This window comes from Lycorma delicatula, chromosome 2 (assembly GCF_047948215.1).
Source record: "Lycorma delicatula isolate Av1 chromosome 2, ASM4794821v1, whole genome shotgun sequence".
Classification (NCBI taxonomy): Eukaryota; Metazoa; Arthropoda; class Insecta; order Hemiptera; family Fulgoridae; genus Lycorma; species Lycorma delicatula.
In genome coordinates, this window is record NC_134456.1 from 38,126,807 (window position 1) to 38,146,533 (window position 19,727).

Here is a 19,727-nt window from a genome sequence, read left to right on the forward strand (position 1 = left end):
CAAAATAATATTAATTAACAATACTTATTAGCACAAACTTTAAAAAAATGTAATTATATTATTTTATACATCATATGTACTTCATAATAATTAATAAACAAAGGCTAAGTCACCAAGAATTTTTGTACTTTAAGGCTCTAAAGAAATAATCATTTTAAAGCTTTTTGAAAATAATATTTTATTTTTTAAAACTTTCTTCCTATCAACTTTCCCTTATTATTTTTTTATACTTGCAAACAAAATGTTTTACATTTCCCCCAGTAAAATTTCTTCAGTAATTACCCCCAGTTCTCTCAATCCAGAACACCCCCCAACATATTTTTGTTTAAATAATCTACCTATAACCATAAGGAAGTAATGCATCTAATTTTAGCTTGCTAATCTAATGAACTTCCAATTAAATACATCCCTGTAGTCTAGACTGGCCAACATGTTACTTTAAACGTTTCATACTCTGAATTTTGTATTATATGATACAAATTATTTGTTCAAACTACTAAATGTTTAATTTAATTTATAAATTAACATTCAGTTACAATAAAGGCATTAAAAAGAATTCATTCTGAAAGTTGAAATGCTGTTACTATCTGACATTTCTTCTGTAAACTATGACTATGCATAGTAAGGAGGATAACAGTAATAGTTAAAGACAATTGAAGGATAATACTGCTACATCTAAACATATATACTTAATATCAGATTGATTTACAAAGTACAACCATTATAATATTAGTAAACCTAAACCTCCTTCATCAGACAATATAAACTTAACTGTTCTTTTGATAAGAGAATTAATCCTCTATCCATTCATATCATTAGGATAGACTCATGCACTCTTTCAATACTCAACATTTTCAGGATTACCTTATCAAGCATTTTCTGAAAAGTTTTTATTATAAACACATTTCTAAATGTCAGAATACTTGAATAAAAATTTTATATACTAAAATTTCTATGAATAAGTTTTGACTAATTTTATGCAAGCAATTGTTTTAACATTTAAAATAATCAAAAATTTTGCCACTCATAATATAATTTGAAAATATTCTACAGCTCACCTATGTTTAACAATTATAATATTGTCATAAACTATTTTCATAAGATTAATTATCATAAAATTAAGAAGAGGCTTTTTGTACAGTAACTCAAATATGAACCAAATCATTTAACCGTCTTTGTTATAGACATCATAAATAATTTAAGATTTGATGGTAGTTTTGTGGACACCTTAGCAATAAAGAAGGGAGTCTATTTTAAGTGTTAAAAACTAAGAAAAATGGCAAGTGATGTAACAGGTGATTTAAGAAGTTCTACAGAAGGGCGTGGAAAAAGCACTGATATATTAAGAATTTCAAGCGACACAGAATTCTTGCATAGTTTTTTACGGGTTGATGATGGAGAAGAAAACAAAGATGATGGAGGAGACGGCGATAAAAGAAAAGGAGCTAAAAAACGTTCAGCGATGGAAAAAGCATTGCAACAGCGATCAAGTGACAAAGAAACTAGCCATAGGAAACCAGATGCTAGTACCAGTTTAAAAAAGAGAGATGAAAGGCCAAAAACACCACCATCACCTCCACCAGCAGGTCCAGCTACTTTTTCACAATTAAGTCGTGAAATCAAAATGAAGCAAAAACAAAGTATTAAGAATATTCGTGGAAAAAAGGTAAAAATACGACGCCAAGAAGAATGTTACACAGATAAAGACCGTGCAGCAGCTGTAAATATGGGAAGTCGTGATATTAAACAATCACTGAAACTAAAACGACGTCAAGACCGCAGCCGTGCACTGATGATACCTGAGGAAGCTGAACCTGGAACATTACTAGCGCTAGGGAGCCATGAACTTAGGACTGGAGATGTCAGAATTGCTATTGGATTTGTTAATAAGGCATGGAAAATATTTTTATATAAATCATAGATAGTATTATTTAATTTTTTATGTTGCTAACTAAAAATGTACTGACTTGAATTAAATGCTAAATCATCAACAGGCAAAACACAATAAAGAGAGGTTATTTACTTTGTTTTTTAATAAAACAAGGACAGATGTTAGCAGTTTCAATAAAATTGTAAGGTCATACCCAATAATCAGAATTTTAGAAAATGTTTAGATATAATTATTAAATTTAACTCTTTGTAGGCTTTTTTAATCAATCAAGATATTTTAAGAAAAAATTAATAGCAAAAACTTATCGATACTTAAATATTACTGTTACTCATTGTTTATATGTAAGCATTGTTCATTAAAAATTAATAAAAGTTCAAAGATAGTCTGAAAACAAAATGTATTGCAAAACTTAACAACAAATAAAACTAACAGATCATGTAAAAATAATCCTTTAAACTGAAAGAGTAGCTCTGTGTCGACAGATTAAATAATAATATACAGGTAATTCCAAATTGCACGGTAGAGATGATTCTATGGCCAAAAATAAGAAAAAAGTTCAATATAAACATAGGTTAGAAAATGGTTTGTTACTGAGTTTTGGCTTGCGAAACATTTAGTCCTGCTATCTTTCTTTTTCTGTTTATCCTGTGAAACCACCGTAAGGAATTACTTTAGAGGATATGTATGAATGTAAATGAAGTTGTTTTTTTTTTTTTTAACTTCTGGGACCACTGATAGGTATTGTTTTAGAGGATGAGATGAATCGTTCGTAGCATGTGTGAAAATGCCATGCCTGACCGGGATTCAAACCCTGGACCTCCGGATGAAAGGCCGAGACGCTACCACTCGCGCCACGGAGGCCGGCGGTAGTTTTGTAGTCTTAGGTAGATCATTACTAACCCGCTGGGTTGGTCTAGTGGTGAACGCGTCTTCCCAAATCAGCTGATTTAGAAGTCGAGAGTTCCAGCGTTCGAGTCCTAGTAAAGACAGTATTTTTATACGGATTTGAATATTATATCGTGGATACCGGTATTCTTTGGTGTTTGGGTTTCAATTAACCACACATCTGAGGAATGGTCAAACTTGGACTGTACTCTTCATTTACACTCATACCATCCTCTGAAGTAATATCTGATCCTGGAGGCTAAACAGGAAAAAGAAAGGTCGAACATTACTGAGATGTGTGTTAATTTAAACCCAACCACCAAAGAACACAGGTGTCCACGATCTAGTATTCAATCCGCATAAAAGCAACTGCATTTACTAGAATCTGAACCTAAGAACTCCCAACTTCAAGATCAGCTGATTTGCTATAGCCTTGCTATCAGCTACCTCTGTAAAATTAAACCGTACTGAAATTCTTGGGCTACAAATCGAGGGATAAATTTGGTGCTTCCTTATGGTTTTTGAACCATAAAATTGAATAAAAGTTGTCCCAGACCTCTATCTCACTTAGGTTTTAAGAAAAGCGGGGTAAAACACGAAAACGTTTTATCGGAAAAGACACTTTTTTAGGTTTGGAATAAAATCATTCTTACCGGACAAACAAACAAAAATTTCTAGTTAACTTTGTGGAGAATTTAATACTGAGAAAGTTAATGTAAATAACGTCTATTAAAATTAAACATAATTTGAGTTCAACTTTAATTAGAAATATATGGATCGTAAAAGTGTGATACGATTTTTAAAAAAACAATTTTCATCAATGTTTGAACAACAAAATGTAAATGAAAACAAATTTAAAACTTATTAAAAACAGAAAAAATATATCAAAAATAGATAAAAAAAAATAAAAATCACATACTTTTCGGTTTTTTAAAAATTATTAAATATCAAAATTATTTCTTGATAAAGCTGCATACATTTCTCAAAGCATTTGCTCAATGTGGCCGCAACTCTGTTCAATGAATAGTTAAGCTCGGCGAATTCATGCTAACCGCGCACATCTAATAGTGTCATTATTATTCCTAATTCTAGCTTCAACTTCATCAAGATGAAAGCGATGTGACATCCTTTTAGTGCTTGAGGTGGGAAATAATTGTACCGCATTCAATGTTGTTTCTTCGACGTTGGCATGTCTTACAAAACGTTCACGACCAGCATCGAATCCCTGTGGTTCAATCATACCTGTTTCTTGAACTCGTCTCACCAAAGCCTCAAATGTTTTACGATTCGGTACTCTTCGTTCTGGATAATTTTCCCGGTATTCACGAACAGCAGCCGAACCATTTTTATTTACTTTGCCTAAATTAACAATAAGTCTTTCAAATGAAAATAAATTTGTGGTATTTTACTGAATTTTTGATCAACTGTTATTGGCAACCTATGAAAAAGGAATTATTTTAGAAGGATATCTTTCAAATTTATTTTTATAGTTTTTAGCATATTTGTTGTAAATTGTTCTGTTAAAAATCGTATCACACTTTTCCGATCCATATATTTCTAATTAAAGTTGAACTTCTCAAATTATGTTTAATTTTAATAGACGTTATTTACATTAACTTTCTCAGTATTAAATTCTCCACAAAGTTAACGAGAAATTTTTGATTGTTTATCGGTAAATTAACAAATTACTTTATTCCAAACCTAAAAAGGTGTACTTTCTGACAAAACGTTTTCATGTTTTACCCCGTTTTTCTTAAAACCTAAGTGAGACAGAGATCTGGGACCACTTTTATTCAATTTTTATGGTTCAAAAACCATAAGGACGTACCAAATTTATCCCTTGCTTTATTGCTCAAGAATTTCAATACGGTTTAATTTCACTGAGGGAGCAGGTAGCAAGGCTAAATGTTTCGCGAGCTGAAACTCGCTAACAACCCGTTTTCTGACCTACGTTTACATAATTTTTTGCTATATAATCATCTCTTCAGAGATTATCATACAATTTGGAATCACTCTGCATAATTCTGCTTAAAGGCAAGACACATGCACATTATCTGCTAAAATTAATAGAAAAGAAAGTAAAATTATACATTTGCAATGATACACCATATCAAATGCAAATTTAAAGGTCCTTTTTTAGATAAATCAAAACTTTTTCAATGATTTTTGTGGTTACCCTCAAAAACACTAGCATTATTGTTTCACTTTGCAGTCACTGGTGTTAATTTATTTTTTCAGCCAGGAACCAGGAAGAATTTTTTTTTGTATTTAGGACATACTCTAAATCTTATTAGATATGAACAATGTTTTTATTTTTGTATTTATCCGACAAAGAAAACATCTTCCTTCCATTCTTTTGGTGGAATTTTAGTGAAAACCCAGCAACCCTACTGTTTCTAATAATAACCATATAGTTGTTAAAAATGTTTTAATAAAAGCGAAATAACAGTTTTTGAATTTTGATTTGATTATTACTCATATTAAAAATACATTATTATATAATCTTTGTGAACAATCATAATTGAAAAAAACATATATTGCAGTAGAATATGACATATATACTTTAAATAGATTTTACAGTTAAATAGATTAAATAAGATAATTCACAATAAGAGCTGAACATATCCTCTTTTACTGTTCTTGGATAAATCAGATCAAATGTTCTTGGACTACTCTGATCAAATTCATTCCTTTTGTATATCATCATTCTCTTCCTCTACCCTCCAAAGGGAAGAAGAAATGAAGAAAAAGGAAAAATTTTCTATCTTTATTCCTTCTTCCTCGGATATATATGATTAGAAATGTGTCAGCTGCCACCACAACTCTATTTGTGGTACCATGCTAGTACTTTTTTTTGTAGCCACTGCCTTTCTGGTGACTGACGTTTCCTGTTGGACAATCCAGGGACTCATATTCTCGATCAAGATACTTTTTTTATCTGATAAAAAAGGTCAAATTGTTGACTAAAGTGACCACTGAATAATGCCTCCCTGTCTCACAAAAAACTAAATCTACCATTCCTACTCTGATTCCATTACACGTTTCTAGATCAAAGATTCATTGAACATACTTCCAATACACTCAATATTATTATTATATATGTATATTTCTCACATCAATATATGTATGTATATATATTATTTATTGATCTGAGTAGGTAGTTATAATAAATAACAAGAATACTACCTTATAACAATTATATTAAATAACAAATAAATTTCTTTAAAAACTCACATTTCATCATTGTGGTCAGTAAATTATATCTAGCAATTTTTAGTTCCTTTAAATGGCAGAAAGGGATTATTTCTGTAACTGTATTAAAAACAGTCGAAAATATAGAAAAGAGTTCCATGCATTAGATTCTTTGCACTTCATTTTTCTCTGTAACATATTTTCTTAATTTACATTTTTTTTAGAAAAAGCCCTTTACTTTCTGTACTTGGAACTATTCATACAGTATCCTTCAATTATTAGAACTTCAAAATTGTTTTGCAGAAACCAGTTTATATTCAAAGAAGATAAAATAATACTTATCACTTCAAATAATTTTTTAATTAATTTTTGTTTTCAGTTTTTTCTCTTTAGTATTATATTGCTTTCAAAAGACATACAGCAGATTATTTTTCAATAGTCATGCTAATCACTAAAAGGCTAAGTTCATCTTCATTTCATAATTTCATCTAATATATGTATATTTTCAACAATTCAATTCAATATGATTACTTAAAATAATAACACGATAAAAGAAATTTTACTTATAAAAGAAAGTCAAATATAAGTCCAACTGATATAGCCTATAAGTAAATGTTTTTAAATCAAGTTGTATGAATAAAGTTCTGACTAATTACTTTATTAAATGAAAATCATATTTTTTATTTCAGGCCCTTGAACTCAGCCCAAATGACAAAAATGCACTAGTAGCTCGCAGCAAATGTTATCTTCTATTAGGAGAACCACACAAAGCACTTGAAGATGCAGAAACAGCCTTATCAGGAGATAAAAACTTCATCAGAGGTAGGTTATAAAGCATTACATAAAGTACTTTTGTTAATGTAGAGTAGCTAGAATCCTGGTTGTATTCTAGCTTTTTTTTCAAGAGTACTGTTTGCATTATATTCCAAAACTTTTGTAGTAAAACATTACAAATAATTTCAGAGAATAACAAAAATGTAGTTTTGGCCAATCAGATATTTTACTTAACTTTTTTTATATATATGTTTAGCACTTTTGTGTATAGTATACATCACAGGAATTCTGTTTTCTTTCTTCTTCCATATGAGCCCATGTTTTCTTTTCAGTCTCAAGCCTGGCTTTTAAACTGTGCACAGAAAACCAGATGGTCTTTACACTTTTACCAAAATGTTTCAAACATTTGTTCTCCACAGATACAACCTGAGGGTGGCAAGTCTATGTGGACGCTTTTGATCTGAGGCATGTAGTATAGCTTCTTCCCTCTCCATAGGTAAATGTTGTAATATATTGTATGGAACAAGAATTTGCTGAGACTTCCAAAGTAAAAGCTGAGTTTTCGTCATGGTGGATCTCAAGTAAAGTTATGAGGTTAGTTCTTCCATTTCTGCAAGTAGCCAAATTTCATTTTTCATGATGCAAGTGGAGAGATAGCCCAGATATCTAACATGGGCAGAAATACCTATACCTCCTGGGTCTGTACATAATAATTAGGCATCCAATAACTCACTCATGTACACTGCCTTCTGTGGCCCAAAATGACTGACTAGGTAGGAAACAGCTCAAAACTCAGCAGAGCAAACTCATAGCAGGCTCAACCCCATCCTGTTGCTCTATTAAGAAGGGGATTCAGGACTCCTGCATCCTGTTGCTCACTGGCAAAGTAGAGAGAAAGAAAAAAATGTAAAAAACCTCAAAAGAGATAGGTTTTTAGGGGAACAGATTTTCCAGAGTAAGAGTAGTATGAAAAAATAAAAGATTAGTATCATAGAGAGAAACCTGACAGTTCAACTCATCCTTGTCAGAACTATTGAAAAAATAAAAGTGAAACCAAGAAGTTTCTAGGGTGATGCGGCTAGAACATACAGGATCATCACATGTGTAGTTGAATGAAGACACTCATATTTCCACCCCAACAATGTATGAAAATCCAAAAAAGATTTTAATTATTTTTCTTTTAAAGCTGTATAATACATTACAATAAATGATATCTTTTGAGTGGGGTATTGGCTAAGTAACATGATTGCTATTTTAAAACAAAAAAAAAATTTCCTTCATTTCCCAAAAAAAAGCAAATGTAGGCATAGAAAAAACTACTCAATTTTACAATTGTTATTGATGAGAAAAGTAAAACTGACTCTAGACAACCTGCTTAATTTAAAATCAAGAGTTATCAGCTAATGGTAATATGTTTGTCAACTGTTTGATACAATTCGCTTACAACTATTTGTAAAGCTTGTTGATCACTAAAAAAGTAGTTCTTAATATTAATAATGTGCAGAAAAGAGGCCATGTGGTCAATTTCATACATGAGATACATGAACAATTCCATGAGAGAATTTAAAACGTGTGTAATACCATTATTGTATCTATTCAAACCATGCGAGTGAACTGGTTGAAAATCAAGGGCAAGTTGGATATATATATATATATATATATTTACAAACTGAACAATACATTTTTAAAACGCCATTTTATTTAAGTGTTTAGATTAATTTGCACACTAATGTTCTTACTTATTGACCACCTTAAGCAGATATTCCATTTAAAATCTAAATGTATGCACGTATTTATAATTACTCATAGTATTTAAGTTCTTATGTAAGCAATTCATTTATGTTTACATCATTTGATTGATTAATAGGAGAAGCAAATTCGCAAACGTGAGTACAAAATTCACTACCCCTCATTTACCACTTTCCAGAGGATTCTTATAGTTGATGCACAGTAACTTTACCTTAAAATTTATTTGTCTAATGTAATGTGCATAAATCAATCACATTCCATGAATTAAGCTACTAATTGAGATTTAACTCAGTATAAAATGAATTTGTAATAATTTTGTACAAATAACTTATAAATACATATGCAATAAAAACATTTTTTTTTTTGTTTTAGGTCTGAATAGAAAATAATTTATTGTATGGCAAAGCAAAATAGAACATTACTGTACTGATAATAAAATCATAAAAAATAATGGTGTTAAAGGCTTAACTATTTAATAAAATACGACGTTTCTGCCTTGTCTATTTTCAACATAGTATTCCCTGCAACCAGTACAAGGCTGTAAATAATTTTTCAACTAATGATTTGAACTTCATCACGGATATCAGCAATTGTTTATTACAAAATTCTGCAGACCTAGACTATATTCTTTTGTAGAAAACAGTCTCTGACTTCTACATCTTTTTCTAAAATAGGATTTTGGTTTCCTTATTTTTCATAGCAGTACATTACAGTATAGTGATAACTATATTACCCAAAGACAGTACGCAACAGAATTAACTTTTCTTATTTCTTTCCTAAGAAAAATTAAGTAAAAATCAAACAAAATTACAATGAAATTGTAAACCGTATGGTAAGAGTCTCGCAGATATCATTTCTTCCACTCAAAAAACAAAAATTTCTGTAATATAAATAAAACTGTTTTTAACAAAGCTATACTGAAATCAAAAAAGTTAAGACACTACATTTCAATATCAAACTCTGTTATTAATTTAGAATTTTCTTTAAAAAAAAAATACATGTTAAAAATTGTAGTAGACAATAGATATACAATAATAGATAATAAACAATGTTTAAGCGTTCCATATAATAAGCAAAAAAAAAGAAAATGTTTTTACAAAACTCTTACCGGCCCGATTTCATTTATTAAACAATGAATAATCATACAAATTGTATTATTTCTGTAAATGTGGTATATACTACATATAAATGAAATTGGGTCGGTAAGTTTTGTAACAAATTTTTTTTTTTTTTTGCTTTATTATATGGAATGCTTAAACACGTATTGTTTTTTTTAAAGAAAATTCTAAATTAATAACAGATTTTAATAATAGAAATGTAATGTCTTACCTTTTTTGGTATCAGTATCGTTTTTTAAAAACAGTTTTATTTATATTTCAGAAATTTTTGTTTTTTAAGCGGAAGAAATATCTGCGAGACTTACTGTATGATATGCAATTTCATTGTAATTTTATTGGATATCACTACGTTTTTGTTAGATTCTTTTTCTTTTTTTTTATGAATTACTGATTGTTATCTTATGGATTTAATATTAAAATTTATTGCCTTAGAACAAATAAATTGAATTTCACGACCAATTTTTTTGTTGATAGCCATGTCATTCATTTCATACCATATTTTCCCTTTTTTAATAAAACTAGTATAATCTGTTGTAAACTAATACTTTTATTTTTTTTTTAAAGAAGTGATGGGAATTAAAAAAATTGTTTCATCTTCAGAGTACTTTCATTTACATAACAGCATTTACTATTAAAACAAGCTGTAATATATTTTGTCTTAAATTTTATTATTTCAAGTACATTATAAGGTTTTTTTATTACTATCAAGTACTGCTATCTAGCGGCGCGATTCGTAAATGTACATTAAAAAATGAACAAAATAACATATTCGAGTCCCGCGGTTCATCAATTGGAAAAAAAACGGTGTCTAACAAAATTACAGGTATATTTTGAAAGTATTCTTTATTACTAATCTAATTCAACTAAAATATAATGTTTTCACCCCTACTTTTCCCTTCATTTTCATTTCACTGTTAGGTTAGGTCATGTTTAAAGTTGCAAACGTAGTTCGTTGACTTCGTCCTTCTTACCAACAAACTTCTAACGACTCCCTGATATTTGTAGATATCCATTACTTGATCTTACAGGGCAGAATTAATAAATTAGATATAATATTTGGATGCCTTTTCAAAATTAAATTATTCTAGATATGCAATATGCTATACTAAAGAAAATCACTTTTTTTTAACATTGGCTGGTAGAACTCCCTACAGAAGCTGTTATAAAAGCCACGTTTTGGCATTACTGCCATACACTGCAGGCAGACATTAAATGTTTCAAAGTAACATATTATTTTTTTTTTTACGATAGAAAATTTATTACCTCAGGTGGCCGGGGCTAACAACTGTATTTTACAAAACAACATAATATTACGAATATGTGAACAGTAGAATAAAGTTTATTATTGTACTTGAGTTCAACAAAAAACTGATATAATAAAAACTACTTAACTGTTTTAGGCATATTTCAAAAAGCTGAAGCACTATACCATTTAGGAGATTTTGAACACAGCCTGATGTACTACCATAGAGGTTTACGTATCCGGCCAGAGCTAGAAGGATTTCGTCTTGGAGTTCAGAAAGCACAAGAAGCTATTGAAAATACAATAGGAAGTACGAAACAATCCTTAGTAATAATCTTAATGCATGTAATCAAGTACTTTTAGTTGGAAGAGGGTTTTACTATTTTTATTATATAATTTGCCAAAATCCTATTTATAATTTCTTATTCAACTGCACTTAAAAAAAAAAAAAAAACATATTTAAGCAATAGAGCATGTGCCATTTTTACAGTTGTAAAACAAAGGTATGCGGTTGTGCTCATGCAGGCGAAAATCTGATATATATAAATGTATCTTTGTCCCTTATGCGTTCTTATACCTTTCATCCGATTACAACTAATCTTTGGCAAGTCGTTGTGCACACGCCTGCGAAGGTTTTTGAATTATTTTGGACCTGCTAGGTGGCGTTGAGGGGTCGAGTTTTTCGAGAAATTCTATTTATGGTTTAATTTGACTCATATTCAGAATAAGTGTTACTTCATGGAAAGAAATACCTCCTGCAAAAAATAGACCCGCTAGATGGCGCTGGGGTTGAGATATTTGGAAAAATTGCATTTATGTTACGATTTGATTCATACTCAGTATATATAATAGTTACGTGGAAAGAAATATTTTTGCAAAAACTATACTCGCTAGATGGCGCCGGTGTCGAGATATTTACGAAACAAACAAACAAATGTATGAACAGACTTTCTTCTTCTATATATATATATACAAAGCAATGTTCGTATGTTTGACCGCTTTAGACTAAAACTACTGGACCGATTTACGCGTAGGGAAAAAACAAAAAAAGTAAAAAAATAAATTGGAAAGAGGGAAAAGGAAAAATGGTAAAGGGGAAAAATAAAAAAGGAAAGGTGAAAATATGGTAAAAGTTGGATGGGGAAATGGAGAAAAGAGTGAATGGGACAAAGGGAAAAGGGTGAAAAGGAATAAAGTGAAAGGTTAAATTTTGTGAATTCCATAATGTTTAGTTTTTTAATGTTTTATCAAACTTTCAATTGTGTTCATTTAATTTACATATTTTTGAAAAAATGGACCCACTAAATGGGACCCGGGGTTGAGGTATTTGGAAAAATTGTATTTATGGTCTGATTTGGATCATATTCAGAATATATATTAGTTAAATGAAAATAAATATTTTTGCAAAATATGGTAAAAGGGAAGAAAGTAAGAAGGGAAAAAGGGAACATGGGAAGACAGGAAAGAAGTAAAGATGAAATTTTGTGAAGTTCTGTAATGTTCAGTTTTTTAATGTTTTATCAAACTTTCATTTGTGTTCATTTAATCTATATATATGCTCAAATCTAGCAATGGCGAAGCATTGCCGGGTCAGCTTGTTTATATAAACAAATACATATGTACACAGATTCATAGTCGCACAACCCAAAAAAACACCACTCATAGTAAGTTTGTTGTTTCTAGCAAGGCAAATATTTTTTTGGTACTATACCATGCAAGGTCAAAACATAGATCACATGACTCATCATCCTTCCATTTGTATCAGTAATTTTGAGTGGTACATGAAGCATGCCGTTATCACAGACTCATTGCATACTTATTGTGGAACATTATTTAATTACTCAATCTTATTCTGAATCCCAGAATATTTTTATGGATAATTTTAACAGTTATGTATCAAGTAAACCTATTACTTTTTTTTTAGCCTAGATTTTGTGAAACAGAAAATATAACTGATCGAAAACATAGTGGTCACTATTAGAGTTATATGACAATTGCCTAACATTCATCAGCCGTTTTTATGTTCTTCAGGAAAATCACTCTGGAAACTCTCAACAGACTTGATTTTCAATCGGGCTTATTCAGAAGGCTACAAAAAACTCAAGTTATGCCCATTTTGAATTTAAGAAGCGCAAGAACTCATTGAACTGACTTTAACAAATGACTTTACTGTAGGTGGTTCAAATGTTTCATTTGAGGTGGTGGGCTTGTTTTGAACAATTTTTTTTATGCAGATGATGCACGGTTAGTTACTTCTTTCTGGATACAAAAGATGGTGCTACATGGCACACTGCCAAAACAATGACCGTTCGTTTTTCATGGACTATGGTATCTATGGTACCTGAATTATTAAACACCATGTTTTTATTTATAGGTTCATCTGTTTTTAAAAACTGTACACATTGGTTTAGTTGAAAGAAAATATTAAAAACTGCATTTCTAACATCAGTACAGCAACTCTAAGGAAAGCTGCACTGAACACAAAGAACTTTCTTCTTCTTTGTATGTGAATCCACAATGAATATTTGCTTCTGTATACACCTGCAGCAGTTCACTTTACTGTAATTAAATTTTTCTACTTTGCTTATTTCATCAGTGTTTCTGTTTGCTTCACTATTTTAAGTATCCTTTATCCCTGGAATTCATATAACTAACTGTAATATATCCTCCCTGTAGTGTATTTGAAAATATATATGTTTCACATTAATAAAATAGTCTGCACTCACCACTCACCACTGTTTCAAAGAAGAACTTTCTTCTTCTTTGTATGTGAATCCACAATGAATATTTGCTTCTGTATACACCTGCAGCAGTTCACTTTACTGTAATTAAATTTTTCTACTTTGCTTATTTCATCAGTGTTTCTGTTTGCTTCACTATTTTAAGTATCCTATCCCTGGAATTCATATAACTAACTGTAATATATCCTCCCTGTAGTGTATTTGAAAATATATATGTTTCACATTAATAAAATAGTCTGCACTCACCACTGTTTTGGATATTCATTAACTTAAGAAAGCTATTATAGATTTAAACTTAACTGTAATAAAGAGAGGAAGAGAAATATTTCTGTATATTCTGCAAATAAGAATTTATTTTTTATGCATTCACATTCACCAGTATATATGTTATTTCTCCCAGAAATCTATAGTCATTAATTCATTAAAAAAAATTCTACATGAACAACACATTCTCATTTGGACCAGAACCAACATTTGGACCAGATTTCACTAACAACAAAATTGTTTTTTATTAAAATATTGTGGTTAATGATACATTTTTTAAGATATAAAAATTATTAGTTTAAGATATCTGATCAACAGTACATGAAAATTTATAAGCCTAATGTTAATTTTTCATAGTCTGTAAAAAATATTTCCATCTGTAACTATATTTTTCATACAGCCCATTTCTCCTTGTACAACACAGTCAAATTAACTACACCAAAGTTTATTTAGTACATAATGCAAATTTTTAAACTATGATCCAATCTTACATACACACAAAATACAAGTATCTGATTCATAATGATTTTTCTAGTTACTTTTAGTTCTAGTTTATTTTTTAAATTCATATATTCGAAAAGTAATTTTAAATTTATATAAATACAATTATACGTTGAAGACTATATTCCATGCGCTGAGAGTAGTATCTTTTGAAAAGTGTCAAAAATCCTACTCTATGTACAGTTAGCTTCCTCAAGCCAGTCAGGCTGGTGATTTTGAGATGAGAAGGTGTGTCTAGTTCTTTGCTGTTTATTGCCGTTGAAAGTTTGAAACTGTGTCTTTCCATGTGTGCTTAGAATAGTGTTATCTTTAGAACAGTGAATATTTCTTATTGAATACATCTTTCATGGGCAAGGTGAATACACACAGACAGTACAACACCAGTTTTCAATTAAATTTCCAGGTACACCGATTCCTAATCAACTTAGTGTAAGAGTGCTAATCAAGAAATTTAGGGGTCAGGATTGGTGAAGGAATATGAGCGAAGTAGTAGACCATCAGTACTCGATGAAGAAAAATTTCAAAATATATAAGTTGCTACACAATATAGACCCAAAAAGCCCATGTGAAATGCGGTCCAACAGAAAAACATCAGCGTTGCAAGATTACACAAGAATTTCGTAAGAAGCTCAGTCTCATCCCATATAAAGTGAAAGCGGTCCTAAATTAATTGGCATTAGACTTCTTTCTTTTTACTGTTTAGCCTCCAGGCATTACCATTCAGGTAATACTTCAGAGGATGATATGTATGAATGTAAACGAAATCTAGTCTTGTACAGTCTCAGTTCGACCATTCCTGATATGTATGGGTAATTGAAACCCAACCACCAAAGAACACCGGTATCCACGATCTAGTATTCAAATCCGTATAAAAGTAACTGACTTTACTAGTACTTGAACACTGGAACTCTTGACTTCCAAATCAGCTGATTTGGGAAGACTTGTTCACCACTAGACCAATCTGGTAGGTAATTGGCATTAGACTGGAAAGCAAAAATAATACTGTGGATGGTATCGACAGTTTCCAACAAATGATATTTGATATTTTTGAGTATTTTTTCCATTCTGATGAGGCACTGTTTCATTTATCAGGATGTGGCCACGCACAAAATTCATGTTTATGGTCTACCAACAACAGAAGACATAAATGAAATTCCTCTACATGATCCGAAGATTAGGGTGTGTACTGCAATAGTTAGGAGAAGAATAGTCAGCTCATTATTGTATTGCAGTTAGCTCGCTAATAGAGGTCAAAGAATTAAATAAGTATAATATTATTGTTTTTTAGAACATTACAAATAAGACATGAAAAATTAAAATATTTTTTATTTTATATTTCTGAAAACTTACACTGTTAATTTATTGTTCTGATCGTTACATTTTTTAAAAGTACACGTACCTGCAAAAATGTGAATTAGGGCAAATTATTGCCAAGAATATGAATTGATAATGCAAGTTACAGAAGCATGACAGGAAAAAACCAACAGCAACAGAAATACCCTGAAAAAATAGAAACTACATTATTATCAAATTAATGCTTGGATTTAACAAGACTGTGCATGCAGCCAGGCATCCATAGTTAATGCAAGAGGTTTGTGAAAATTGAATCTTTTCTAAAGGATTGTGGCCAGGGCACCCTTTTTTCTGGACTTAAGCCCATTGGACTTTTATTTTTGGGTTATTGCAAAATATAAATATTATTGAGGAAACCTCTAGAGTCTCCAAGAACTTCAAACTGCTATTCGTGATTTCATCAAAAAGATTCGACATGAACAACCTGCGAGACTTCAACAAGAAAAAATGCTTGCAAATATTTCTGGCATTTCAAACTACTCTAATGTATAACTGTTATGTATTGTTATAGTTACTTTTCAAGCATGCTGTCGTTAAAATTAAAAATGTATAGTTTTACATATCAGTAATTTTACCTAATTTCTAACTACCACATCCATTCTCTTCCTTTAACTTCTGTATTCCAAATGCCTTTTCTCTATTTCAGTAGTCCATGAGATTATGGATATGAAAAAAAAGATTTGTCTTTTGTTTATTAGTAATAACACTTCAAACAAAAATTAATAATAACAATGGGAATGTAATAGGATGGCAATTAACCGATGATTTATTAATCAATTAAAAAATAATTAAAAAGTAATCTTGTATTAAAATAATATAATAAAAATATAAATTTTATTTGTTTTAGCTAAAATAACTTCAAATATTACACATGAATCTCCTCAAGGAAAATTATCATTAGTTCCTAAAGCACCGCCACAAAGTGATACAACAAACAGAAGTAAAGCAACTGATACAACAGAGTCTGAGAAAAGATCTGAGAATGGAAGCGCAAGCACCAGAAGATCAACTCCTAATAATGCAAGCAAAACATTATTTAAGGATAATAATGAAATTAAATTAAAAGAAGAAGCAGAAAGAAAAAAAACTGACAGACATTTGCTAGGAGAACTATCAGTTGATAAACATTATCTAGAGGAACTTCTCAAACATCCAGGTAGAGTATTCTATATTATGAAATATAAGATTGTATAAAAAAAAACAGTAGTTTTGAACTACTGCCAATTCTCCATGGCAGAATGGTAGCATTTCAGCTTTTCACCCATAGTTCTTAGGTTTGAATCCCAGTCAGGCATGGCATTTTTCATATGCTAAAAAATTTCTATAGCACAAGCTTTGAGCTTAAGTGGCAAATTAATAAAAAAAAAATAACCTCAAGATTATTAAATAGTTAATGTAATTAGCAACGCCTTTTTTTCTGTTTAGCCTCTGGGAATCACCGTCAAGTATTACTTCAGAGGATGATATGTATGAGTGTAAGTGAAGTGTAGTCTTGTACAGTCTCAGGTTGACCATTTCTGGAATGTGTGGTTAATTGAAAGCCAACCACCAAAGAACACCGGTATCAATGATCTAGTATTTAAAACTGTATAAAAGTAACTAACTGCCTTTACTAGAATTTGATTATTAGAACTCTCAACTTTGAAATCAGCTGATATGCGAAGATGTGTTTACCACTAGACCAACCCGGTGGGGTAATTAGCAACACTTGTATCATTATTCTATTACTGTAGCTGCATCAATGTATTTAGTAGGTTATTCCTTATTTTACTCAAAATTCTTCAAGATTTACTCTTGATGAGTTGTACAATTCATGGCTACAATTTTTATTGTACATCTGAGATTATATATATAAATAAAAACCTAGTGGTCTCAACGAGTCTGTTACTCTTTCACACAAAAACTATACTCAACCAATTGAGCTGAAAATTTGCATGAACTTAGTCTTTATACTACGAAAGAATATAGAACTATTGTTGTTTGAAATGTTTCACCGTTTCAAGGTGGTGGCCATTTTAATATGGCTTGTGGTAGCAAAACAAATCATAGCAATTAAAACACACCATAAAATTGAAGTTTAAGCTCAAGCTTAAATATTGAAGAAATTTAAAACCTTGGACACAGAACTTATTTAATGATAAAATAATTAAAAAATAAGGAAGTGAAATTGAAAAAGAATATTATAAAATAAATTAATTTATACACTATTTTTACCACAGCCAATCTTCATCTATTCCACTACTGAATAATAATAATAACAATAATTTTGAAATGGTTATTAAAAAAACATGCTTGAAACTTATTTTATGGAATTTGGCAACATGCTATAAAAATGGGTTCTACAATTATGGAGTAAGTTGTATGTGAGCAGTAATCTATACTGATCCTGTCTGAGATCTGCAGCCTTTTGGGTATTTCTTGTATGTACCAGTATTCTGTTCTTCAATCAACTCTCTCTCAAACCTGTACTTTATATTCAATTATATAGAGAGAAGAGACAGTTAATATTCCAAGAGTATGTAAATGAGAATGTTTTGAAGGTTTATATGTAAAGCCTTGTAACGTTCTTACAGCAAGGGTGTGGCTTTTATATTTTTTGGAAAAAATATTTTGTAAGCTGGTTAACACAAGATGTTTACTTATTAATGTGCTGTTTCCATCCTGGGAAAATATCATTATCTCCTGAGAGGCATGGACATTGCTGTTTTATGAATAGATAATCCTTTCATATTATCTGTCCTTTTTCCAGATCTTCGATCTTTTTACCTCTCTCGGGTTCTGGGAGTGCAGTCAGATAACATTATGCTCAAGTCAAGGATGCAATGGATTATGGAGCCATTGTGACCTAGGAGATGTGAGAAGCTGTCTATTGACTTATCTGGTGGCTGTATACAAACCTGGTTGAAATATTTATTGGAGAAAAGCAGAAAGTCTCCTAATTCTTGTTAAAATATAAATATTACACAGAGGAAGGAAGTAACACATACAGTTATTTCTTCAATTAGCTAAATTTACCAAATTCTTTACAAGACAAGGAAAGGTTGTAAGTTGTTTTTAAGTGATTTTCAAAAGCGTAAAAAAAGCAAAAAGAATTCGAAAAAATATTAAAGGAGCAAAATCTACCACAAAGATTTTTTAGTACAATTCAACCTTAATTTGAGAAAATCATGTATAATACAATGAAATACTTGTATCTAGCATCATTACATATATTTCACCAGATCAATACAGAAGCCCTTATTTGAAAACAGAAAATACTCATTATATGTAGGCTAATGATTAAATTTTATTTCTGTTTCATTTAAAAGTATTTGTTAAAAATGTGTTAACATTAAAAAAACTTCAGAGGTAATTAAAAATTTATATTGTTACTATGTATTATACTACTACTAGTACTATGTATTGTACTAGAAGATAAAATATGTCATAACATTCTAAAATCTCAAAGATGATAAATTATTATAATATCAATTTTTATTGTCATATTTTATGATGTTAACACATGCTCTTTCTAGCTTAAAATTATTTATATAAGTTTTAATTAAAAAGTTTAATGTGCTTTTTTCTAGATATCAAGGGAATAAATGAAGAATCATCAAAAAGCCAAATAGAAACATTTGCTGAAGAAGGAGTGGCTTTTTTAAATAATCGTCAAGAATTTTGGAGACAACAAAGACCAAAAGCTGTTTCAAAAACAAGAAAAAAAAAGAAAATTTAATGCGATGTAGTAAACTTATCAAGAATAAGTTAAATAGATTTTACTAACTGATAAAATTACAAAAGACTAGTTCATACAAATGTTATATCCCAACATTAGAAAAAAATTTGCATCATAGACAAGTGAAACTACTAAACACATAGGGTATCACTTTTTAGACCATCCCACAAAAATTATATTGTAACAAAGTTCAAACGGAAGCAAATAATATTCAAGACAATGTCTGAATCAGATTATCACAAGCCTGCAATGGTTGTATTTTTTAGTTTTTGGTAATTGATTCTTATGTATTTTTTAG

The 19,727-nt window shown here is 30.3% G+C and overlaps 1 protein-coding gene and 1 long non-coding RNA gene across 2 annotated transcripts in view; one reads left to right on the forward strand and one right to left on the reverse strand.

Moving 5' to 3' along the window:
• The first annotated feature begins 1,276 nt into the window (after nucleotides 1–1,276).
• On the forward strand, nucleotides 1,277–19,674 carry LOC142320158 (outer dynein arm-docking complex subunit 4). The gene is made up of 5 exons (XM_075357842.1): nucleotides 1,277–1,891; nucleotides 6,658–6,790; nucleotides 11,010–11,162; nucleotides 16,559–16,867; nucleotides 19,281–19,674. The coding sequence occupies exons 1-5, from the start codon at nucleotides 1,277–1,279 to the stop codon at nucleotides 19,427–19,429; spliced, it is 1,359 nt and encodes a 452-aa protein (XP_075213957.1). The 3' UTR covers nucleotides 19,430–19,674.
• The window catches only part of LOC142320159 (uncharacterized), a 30,481-nt gene continuing 26,493 nt past the window's right edge, over nucleotides 15,740–19,727 (reverse strand). The window contains exon 3 of the long non-coding RNA XR_012755300.1: nucleotides 15,740–15,858. This is a non-coding gene — a long non-coding RNA (uncharacterized LOC142320159). The remainder of the gene's footprint in view (nucleotides 15,859–19,727) is intronic.

Coding starts and splice junctions, on each gene's coding strand:
- LOC142320158 (XM_075357842.1), top strand. CDS start 1,277: ATGGCAAGTGATGTAACAGGTGATTTAAGAAGTTCTACAGAAGGGCGT. Junction 1,892..6,657: donor CTATTGGATTTGTTAATAAG/GCATGGAAAATA, acceptor TTTTTATTTCAG/GCCCTTGAACTCAGCCCAAA. Junction 16,868..19,280: donor GGAACTTCTCAAACATCCAG/GTAGAGTATTCT, acceptor GCTTTTTTCTAG/ATATCAAGGGAATAAATGAA.